This window comes from Oncorhynchus mykiss, chromosome 12 (genome assembly GCF_013265735.2).
Source record: "Oncorhynchus mykiss isolate Arlee chromosome 12, USDA_OmykA_1.1, whole genome shotgun sequence".
Taxonomy (NCBI): Eukaryota; Metazoa; Chordata; class Actinopteri; order Salmoniformes; family Salmonidae; genus Oncorhynchus; species Oncorhynchus mykiss.
The window spans coordinates 52,016,092-52,026,940 of record NC_048576.1 but is presented as its reverse complement, the minus strand read 5'-3'; the positions used below and the strand labels follow the sequence as shown (position 1 = coordinate 52,026,940).

Sequence of the window (10,849 nt, the reverse complement as noted above, 5' to 3'; positions counted from 1 at the left end):
GGAAGAAATCAACTGATAGTTTTGGCGGGGAATTAGCAAGGACCGGTTTGGAGATTTGGAAAAGGCTCAAATGTCCTGCTGCAAGAGATTACACCAGAGATGGTTTAAATGTTTGTGGTGGAGAGCATTCTACAGATGTTAATTCATAACAAAGTTGAGGAGATAAAGCATCAATACTCATTGCCTGTTGACCTTGGACATGTCAAACAGCTTTTCAGTCTGTTTATGATTGTTCAAATCTTCTGCATGTCAGCATGTGTTAACAAACACAAATAAAGCAGAAAAGTCTAGGATGGTGGTGGTGGTGGTGGTGGCAAGGCAGGAGTAGGAGGTTTGCTGGCCCACTCAACTCTTGCTCACCTGGAGTGACGTTGTCCACATTATCAAATTTGACTGTTTAAAAAAAAAAGTATTAATTGTGTTATACCACTTAGATAGAATCATAGTTGTATGGACACATTGATTCTGACCAGTACAGTAACAACGGATCTCATTTCAAATAGGGAATAGGGGAATATTTCATACAGCGCAAAAACAAATGTGAGAGCAAAGTGCTTTGTGCAGTCAAATATTATATGCTATTTAGTTCAAATAAGTTCTCTGCCACAATCTCTACTTTGATTTTCTGTTAATATTTGATTCATATTTTGTGCTTTTCTTCTACTGTGTTAGTCAGTACAAAACATGGTAGACCACTTTTAATTGTAACTTTTACATATCCTTTAAATTAAGGGTATAACATATTCACCATATTTATAATTTATCTAACGGAGATACATGTTTTCTAAAAGTGTTATAAATGATTTATGCAATGATATACCACAATCATAGTGTTATTGTACTCAATGTGTAAGTTATATAATGTTATAAATGCACTTTGAACAGTGTACACCCACCTCTTCTCCTTCAAGATGTGGTGCAGTGGGTAATGCTGTGTCTACGTTATAGAAAATGTGTTAAATGTAGGCGGTCAAGGGAATAGTCATGAAAATATACACTGAGTGTACAAAACATTAGGAACATCTTCCTAATATTGAGTTGCACCGCCCTTTGCCCTCAGAACAGCCTCAATTTGTCGGGGCATTGACTGCAAGGTTTCAAAAGCATTACACAGGGATGCTGGCCCATGTTGACTCCAATGATTTCCACAGTTGTGTCAAGTTGGCTGGATGTCCTTTGGGTGGTGGACCATTCTTGATGCACATGAGAAACTGTAAAGCGTGAAAACCCAGCAGTGTTGCAATTCTTGACACACTCAAACTATTGCGCCTGGCACCTACCACCATACCCTGTTCAAAGGCACTTAAATCTTTGTCATGGCCATTCACAATCTGAAATGCACACATGCACAATCCATATCTCTATTGTCTCAATACTAAACAATCCTTCTTTTAACTTGTCTCCTCCCCTTAATCTACACGGATTGAAGTGAATTTAACAGGTGACATCAATAAGGGATCATACACAGCTTCACCTGGATTCAGTCTATGTCATGGAAAGAGCAGGTGTTCCTAATGTTTTGTACACCACGGGCTAACACAGTGTTGTGGCCTGCAGGAGACCTGAGTTTGACCCTAGGAAGGTCACATGGTCAGCCCTGGTGATAGCAGCAGCAGGCACTGATAGCGATGGTAGTGATAATGATTGCGGTTCTGTGTAGCTCAGTTGTTAGAGCATGATGCTTCCAATGTCAAGGTTGTGGGTTCATGTCCCATAGAGGGCTGGCAGTAGGAAAAATGATGCACTCACTACTGTAAGTTGCTCTGGATGACAACATCTGTAAAAAAAAGATGGTAGCAAGGGCAGTGGTTGAATTAACATTATAGTAAACATTACTGTGTAATATGATTCATTTAGCATTAATGGAAGCCATGCTCTGAGCCAAGATGCCCTTTAGGAAGGGAGCTTATTTCAGATTTCACTGGTGTGAATCTGCTTGGCATGCTATGTAATGCCACCATTGAAATGACACAGGGCCATTACCCTAATCCACCTCCATGGCAGTGAGGTTTAAGCACCGTGCAATGGGCACAGCATTATTCATCACATGAGCCGTGCCATCCATTATGGGAATAGGGGTCCGTTCAGAAGGCAATACAGCAGGGGCTTCAACCACAGATCATTAAGAAGAGGTAGAACCATGACCATCACATCTCTGTTGAAGCGGCCGAGGTGTGCTCCCTGACTGACACACACACACAAATCCATGATGGTGTCCCAGAGTGCACTGATGCAGAGATAGATATGGTGATTTTTAAGCTTTGCTGTTCTTTGGAGCATCATCTATGTCATAAAGTGCCAAATGGTCAAAGATAGTGTCGCTGAAAGGCATTTTGGCCCACAAGTGGAGCCTAATTGCTAATTGTCCAGATACAACATATCCTACTCTGGGAAGCATTCATTCTGGTTCATTACATTCAATATGCAGTGTTTGAATTAAAGGTATCTCTGGATCGTTGAACAGATCACTTGAATCTTAAGAGTTGAACTGCGTACATGTTAACAATGATAATAATGGATTACATTAACATTGTGCATTATACAGCTCTCAAAGCACTTCATATTGCACAGGGGTAACTTGAGGGCTAACTACACTCATCACCAATGTTTATTTCTGCACTGTAGACATTTTGAGCCAGGATATCACACACATTAACGGTGAGGGTTTTCCATTCCATTTTTTAAGATACAAAATATTTTACATGATTTTGTGTCATAACTAAGTCACTCCAGAGATGACAAACTAAAACTTGATTAAGCCTCTGACGACGTCTGAGTGTTCGCAAATAACTCTTGATTTTCAAGTATTATAATTCAATCAAGCAGCTTTCTCAGTGCCTTGCAGTTACTTGCTTCATAGAAACCTTTTTCTAACTCCCTGACCTTTGTAAAAGAGACCTTTACCAAATTGCCTGGGAACATAGAACATTTGGTACTTTGTTTTGGTCAGTTCAACAACTTCTGGGCATACTCAGCATCTCCAGCAGAAAAAAAGCACATATTATTTATGCAATGAAATGTTATTGTTCATAATTGTGCATTGACATGGAATGAAGGAAAGTTAACTTTATTCACCCCACCAACTTTAGTAGTGTACATTTCAACAGCATGGTCAGCAACACAACTCCCAATAGACCCTTGTAAGGCAACCAACTGCAATTGAAACTTCAGCTCTATGGACAGTGGCATAATCCTACCAGACCTAGGTTAGGCGGTCTTAAAACTTCAGCACCATGGACAGCAGCAGAAGGTTAGCTAATGCTGTGGTGTACTAAGAGGCAGTCAAAGCATTTCATGATAAAAAAAAGCTAGTAAAAGATCAGGCTGAGGAGCAGGCCCTCCTCCACTAAAATACAGACACCAGCTTGTGACCCAGTGAATGTCCTATTTTACAGCCAACTGATCTGGAACATGTTGTTGTCATTGAGTGTCAGTCTCTTTCAATACTAATTATATCCCCTGTTTACTGCATAACCTCTTTAATTATTAACATCAACTCTGGGTAAACACCAGATTACATCCTTTCTCTAATTCGATGAGATCAATGTCTACTTTTAATCCAAGTTTGTATTCAATGACATATTAGTCCAAATGTATAAAGTAAATGTGTTCAATACTTAGCAAAATCTGAAGCAATTCTGTAGTGCTGTGTTATATTTAACATACCGCCAACAGTGGATGTGGCAATTCTGCTTTATTATACAGTATCTATGGTAACGGCTCGCTGTTACAAAAAAAGAAACTCAGTGAGTCAAGTCAAAGTCAGAGAGCCTGCAGAGGTGGTGTGGGTGGGCAGTGGTTGCTCTGAGGTAAGCCTAGCAGGGCTCTTCTGTGAGGGGGCAGAGAAGGGGGCAAAAGAGGAGAGATAGGAGGAGTGAGGAGCAGATGTTGACATGAGGGTCTCACGTGGGAGGTCTGCTGGTGGAAGAGCTCCAGTTACTCCGTTGGAATCTCCATATTTGAAGCCAAGACACCAAAAGGCACTGTTTGGCAAGGTCACTCGGATATTCTTCCCAACTGTGGCTGAAAGCTGACACTCACCCCAAGACACTCACCCCGGATTTGGCGATGGTGTCCATTGTCGTGTCGTGTGAAGGGCGCTGTGACCTTGAGAAACAGCAGGTGGCGCCTCCTCCTGTTGGTGGCAGTTAATGAGGCATAGAGGATGGCTGATGGTCTCTGTTTTTACTGGTTATCTACAGTTTCAAAACGTAGCTCACTCCTGGCATTGGCAAGGAAACTGTTGATAGTCATGGCCAAAGCAACCTGGTGTCACAGTGTGGGGAAACCACAAGTCTGCTGAAGAACATAAACAAATGTAAAGATTGGCGTTATAATTTCCATTTTGGAGAAGCTATGACGTATTGCATGTACATTATAGATATCAAAAGCTTTTGACGTCAATAACTTAAGTTCTTCAAATGGTTTCACAACAACTTTAGAAACAGCACGTAAATGTATATACAGTATATGCTACTCTATGCCGTGTATCTTTTGGCATGAGAAACAGTTCTGAGAAACATCAAGTTCATGTTGAAATACAGCTTGCTTTGGAAATCAGACTTTGTTCAATGAGTCAGCTATGATCGGTCCTTCGAGTACCAGATGTGTCCTTTTTGAGTTTTTATGCTTTGATTATCTATTTTAATTGGCAAAGCTCTTTTATTTCATCACTATAAGACTACTTTGACGAAACATCTTGTCAAGAGAGGCATCATTAAAATGTACCTTTTAGGGCCGTTTAATTGTGATCCTCCATTTAACCTTTTACTTCAAAGGGCTAAATCAAGGTCACACAGAGTGATTCTTGGTAGTCTTAACTGATATAATTTGAAAGAAAAGTATATACCTCACACACATGGTCGTGAACAACAACAAAAAATAAAACACCTGTCCCATGTCAGATATAGAGAGTTAAAATGTATTCCATTTTGAGATTGCCTCCCAATATTACACTTTATATACACACCACAGAAGACTGAAATATAACAAAAAGTGTTTGACATAGAAACACCCGATTATCAAAAATAAATAAATATATATATATTAATTTGGAAATTCAGAAAAATATGAATAACATTCCACCCAAGAGGCCAAATGGGGTGCTTTTGGTCATTGACTGCAAGAAAGGGCTACTCAAACACTGTAAGTGCAGTCATCATTTCACTGCATGTTAAATACACAAAAACCAAATGTGATTGCAATTTTGATACATGACACACTGTACGTACTACAGGTATATACACCAAACATCAAAATTATAATCCAAAAGATGGGTTTTGAAAAACTATGCCTCAAAAGATATGAGTCCCATACAGCTTCAATGTGCCACCCCGGCATCCTGCCACGTCGCCATCTCACTTTGGTACCTGGCCATGTCAGACGTCCACAGGGGGTCTATACACAGATCTGTGACCAGGTGCAAACTCCCCACATTAGGTTTATCAAAAATAATCCAGTCTGTCCACACATATGGATACTGCTTTCAATAATCATGTGATGATGTTGTTTTCATGTATTACACTTTACGTAGGCTACTGTGTGTGTGTGTGCATGCGTGCGTTCGTGCGTGAATACACCCCTGGTTAGAATGAATAGTCTGCAAAGAATGCTATTGTAATTTCATAGCTAGCTAATAATTAAAAAGATTAAACCTATCGTGCTCCAATTTACAATATGTTGCTTTGTTCAGGAGTAGGTACATCATAATTACAAGTGTATCCTTTCCAACAGCAACATACTTACATAACATTTGATTCAATATACAACACATGGAATTAACTTCAGCAAGTGGATCTGTAAACACACAGTCCATGTTCCATTGTGTAACAACCTATACTGATAAACAGTAATTATATAGCAGTTCCTAAGAAATAATATTGTTGTAGTTAGGCAACACAGGCTAGGTATAGAGGCAACACAGGCTAGGTATAGAGGCAACACAGGCTAGGTATAGAGGCAACACAGGCTAGGTATAGAGGCAACACAGGCTAGGTATAGAGGCAACACAGGCTAGGTATAGAGGCAACACAGGCTAGGTATAGAGGCAACACAGGCTAGGTATAGAGGCAACACAGGCTAGGTATAGAGGCAACACAGGCTAGGTATAGAGGCAACACAGGCTAGGTATAGAGGCAACACAGGCTAGGTATAGAGGCAACACAGGCTAGGTATAGAGGCAACACAGGCTAGGTATGGAGGCAACACAGGCTAGGTATAGAGGCAACACAGGCTAGGTATAGAGGCAACACTGTGTGTGTGCGTGGACACTATGTGTGTGTGTTATGTGTGCCTGCGTATGTAGTGCATGTGTGTACGTGCGTGTAATTTTGCTTTGAGTACACTGAGGGATGCACTCAGTGTCCTGCCCAAGCTATTTCTCTATCATGCAGATGTGCAATCATAATTTGATCGCCCTGTTGCAGGAAATGGAAAACTTGTGGCGTATTTAGAGATTTAAAAAGGCTTCTGAAATTTGTAATTTACACTTAGACATTTTAAATGTGATTTTCCTTTACGAAAAATGCATCAACACCTATAAAAATGTCCATTAATAATAATTATAATCCACACAATAATTCTAATTTCCTGTTGCTGCAGGCTTATTTTACAGCTGTACGGTAGCCAAAAACTGTCTCAAATGAAGATCCTACATCGGTATACGTTTCCTTTCATCTGAAACGTAATATTAAATCAGACACCAGAGACAACAAAAATAACATTGACTTCAGTAAGGAGATTGCAATACTTGTCAACACTCAAGTAAAAAGAAGAACTCAAACATCATGTAACTTTAGTATTTATCATTTTGAAATGAGTCCGGGAATGTGTCTGTACATTATTTTTACGACTAATGTACAGCATTTCAGTATTCAGTATTTGAGCTTTGACCTTTCCAGTGTATTAGTTTAACCGGCAAACATAGCACATCACAGAGTGTGTACCATTGTGGGAGGACTGCTAATGTTTACTTTCTTCCTCTTTTTCCTTGCTTGTGGTAACAGTGCGACCCAAAGTCGTGGCAGATGATACGCTGTGGTGTGCTATCTGTGTCCACAGGCTCTCTGCACAAACAGACTAGACTGGCGTCTCTCTCCATCAATACCCTTCATGCCAGCAAACAAACCCTGTACTTAAACACATCCAAAAACGCTGTATTCCAATACATGGTGTGATGCAGTTTGACTGGACATGAGGGAGAAAATATGACTAGTGTTTGATTACGAAGAGTCAGTAGCCTATCAGTCACTTGTAAACCTATGCTCTTCAGTTTTAGTGCTGAGAGGAAGTCTGTGTGACCTTGGAGAGGAAACATGTGAAAATAAACTCTCTGAAAGCAACATGATCAAGTGTTGAATACTTGAGATGTTATTAAGAAGTGTAGAGCAAATGAACAATTATTAGAAGGGGTAGTGGCTGAGACAGGGGTTTATGTGCATTCATGATGGATAACAAACGACAGGTGAGTGAATGAATGAACTAGTGACAATTTAACAAACCATTTTTATTGTATTGTGCATGGTGTGTTTTTATGTATCTGATGTAAACCACGATGGAAGCCAAATACACATGTCAGTTTTTAGCAAATGGACAATAAAGCTTTTGAATTTGACCTTGTTGTTTATTTACAAGTTTGTCCACTATGGTTTTAATGACAGATGTTCTAATGGTTATTTGTCTAACTGAGGTTTCTCTCTCTCTACATGGTCTAATTACAATCTCAGAATAGCTGGGTTATTCAGCTACTTTCCAAAAACATAATCTCATGCATAGCAAATCAAGTAACCAGGCTACAAGTAAACCGATATGAAACAAAATATACCCCAAGAGGGGACTTCAACATTCAATTGTCCAATAATGTCCACTAATATCATGTTGATGTAGGTCTGTCTACACATGTGGCAGCTAGTAGCTCAATGATACACATCTTAATTGTGGGTTGTTAAGGAATGACAGATGAGAGGGATGTTGATTAATTGTGACTATTGTCCAGGGGTCTCGTGCGCTCTCTGCCCAGTGCGGTGCGCCATTGCATTTGTATTCCACCAACGCTTGTCCACTTTTACAAAGTGGCATATGTCAGTTTCAGGAGTGGGTAGCGCTTGATTTGAAATGTATAGCATACTTTCTATTGTTCATGTATTCTATCGGCCTCGAGGCGCATTATTGACGCAAGAGCAACAGCGAGTGGTAATGAAACCAATTTGAACACGCCTTTGCAAGTTTGCGTCAAAAACCCGAACCCGTAGGAGAGGTGCAATGGGTGAAATTGATTGGGAAGTTGAGTCATGTCATAAAAACTTTGAGGAGCATCCCACCTTGAAAGAGAGAGAGAGCGCAAGCGAGCGAGCACATCCAGCCCAGCCCAGTCCAAACTGGCGTTGACTATTTCACGAATGCTCTGACATTATAGGTTTATATAGCCTATACATGTTGTGTTCGAATGATTTCAATCTAGGCCTACATATTCTGAATATTGATCAATTCCAAAGGAACGAATCATATGTTCCGTCGCTGCCCTGCCCCTCTAAACACACCACTAACAAATAATCCGATTATTACCTATTACTGCTCATCATTCTGCGCCTCAAAACATCCTGGATCACGCGCACTCTGAGCTGTAAGTGCTTCTCTCGCCCGTGAAAGAGAGAAAACGTGAAAGATAAGAGAACGTGTGTAGCTACAGCTCAGAGTGCGCGCATATTATGTACACACACTCACACACACTGTTAAATAGTTGTCCCTCCCAATGTTCTGTCGAAGCATGCAACAACCACAAATCTGTTGAAGCATACATTGATGTTAGATAAAGTAGCCGATGCAACACCTCATCCTAATTGCTATTGTTGTAGTATTTAAACATTCCTTCTAAGTGGGATAAAACATCGATATGAACGGAAAATAAGAACGTAAAGTGTTATCTATATTACGTTTGTTTCACACGTTTTAGAAAATCATGAAGGGCGAGTGAGATCCATCCGTTTGCCTCTAACTAACTTGTAGGCTTCGCTTGCCCATTAAAACATTTTCTCTGGCAGGGAAATTGCTCTACCACCAGCATCAGCAGCCACTGCTTCTTGATGTTGTGGTAAGAAATGCGCATGCGTCCCACACTGGAATTACTGCACTGGCCAGAATAAGTTGGATCTCGTCTGTCTTCACTGAAATCCAAAATCATATCAAAACTATGGCGGTGTTGAAAATAAGAAAAATGAGCTGCTTTGGGGTTTGGACCTTTCCTGTAATAGTGGCCGTGGTCTGTGCGCAAAGGTAAGTGGTCAGTTTAGATGCTCTTCACTTTGTATGGCTGTGCTTTACACTGTACTGTAGAAAAACTGTAGAAAACAGTTAAATAATGCCTTCAGAAGCCTGTAAATATAATAATGTATTCCTTCTCTTTCTCTAGTGTCAATGACCCTAGCAATATGTCAATCGTAAAAGAAACTGTGGATAGACTGTTGAAAGGATATGACATTCGCTTGAGGCCGGATTTCGGAGGTAATTGAAATAATTTAATACAAACTCTAATTGACGTTTCTGTTGTCAGCCCTATAACACCCAGTTGTTGCTCTAATTGGGTGGATCGCGCAAATCCCTTCTCATTTTATAAAAGTTAAACGCACATAGTTTACCCACCGGTTGTCCAGGTAGCCTATAGATAGATACATTTGGCCACCTCGTTCCACATGTGCTAAACGACACGGATTAGGAACACTTTATAACACAATACCAGAAGGGTATTTTACATTGTAGGCTCAATCGACGATACACATTTTGACTGTAGTGTCATGAAACGTGATTTTCAATTCCCCAACCCAGTGTTATGTCGGCGATTTGTGTCTTGCCGAGGCTACCTTACGAACGCGCTCATCTCTCTATTCAGGTGTAAAAGCGGTCGACATAGGTACACACTTTCAATTTCCTCGGAAGCACTTAGACGAAATAAACACCATGCACGGTGTTTTGCGATGGACATCAAAGGCACCGTGCGCACCTGTTTTTTTTTAATGCCCATAGTGTTTGGTGTTATCTGGCTGACAGCAAGTCAATGAATGATTGCTCTCGTGTGTTGATGGCACGCAGTTGCTATAATTCAAAGTGTTATCACACATTTGTGGTTTATGGTATAAAAAAAATAATGAAATGGTTAACATTACGGTCCATTTTGTTGATTTGTTGCAGGTCCCCCTGTGGGAGTGGGGATGAATATAGACATAGCCAGCATAGACATGGTATCGGAAGTCAATATGGTAAGTACTCGATTATCACCCTCTCCTAATGATTTGTGGGTATTGCTCTGATATTCCACGCACGGTCTTTCCCAAAGGAAACCCCCCAGCGCACTGCAAGGAATAGGCTACCAGTCTAACCGATGCTATCAAAAATATTTCGTCTTCTCACAGCTGTATTGATCTGCTGGATATTGTCAATGCACCTACGGTGATTGCTTGCATAATAGGGTAGGAACAATCCAAAAACCTTCAGAAGTCATCTCAATGGCAACAACCCATTTTACTATGACTATTGACGTTTTTAAATTCACACCTATAGGCCTACAATGTTGTTGCTAATCCACCCATAACAGAGTTTCACAAATGTGAATGTTTCCTAAAAACATGTTTCAGGATGTAACCTGAATTTCAATTTATGTCAGTTGATTATGGAAGCTCCTGCCTTATGGGATGAACACAAGGGGTTGGTTGACATGTCACTTACCTGTGTTTGAGAAGAGTGAACAAGGTGGTTTGAGTCTTTGTAATGTGTTTACATGTAGTGGTAGCCTGGAAATACTAATCTTTCAAGGAATTTACGAAGTGCATACTGCTGGAGAGAAGTTTTGCTTCATGCA

General features: G+C 40.3%; 1 protein-coding gene across 1 annotated transcript in view; it reads left to right on the top strand.

Annotated features, from left to right (window-relative positions):
- Positions 1 to 8,905: 8,905 nt before the first annotated feature.
- LOC110537751 (gamma-aminobutyric acid receptor subunit beta-2) overlaps positions 8,906 to 10,849 on the top strand; it is a 79,173-nt gene continuing 77,229 nt past the window's right edge. Inside the window, exons 1-3 of the mRNA XM_036937769.1 lie at positions 8,906 to 9,270; positions 9,407 to 9,498; positions 10,183 to 10,250. Coding sequence (XP_036793664.1) covers positions 9,188 to 9,270; positions 9,407 to 9,498; positions 10,183 to 10,250 — 243 coding nt within the window. The 5' untranslated portion in view covers positions 8,906 to 9,187. The remainder of the gene's footprint in view (positions 9,271 to 9,406; positions 9,499 to 10,182; positions 10,251 to 10,849) is intronic.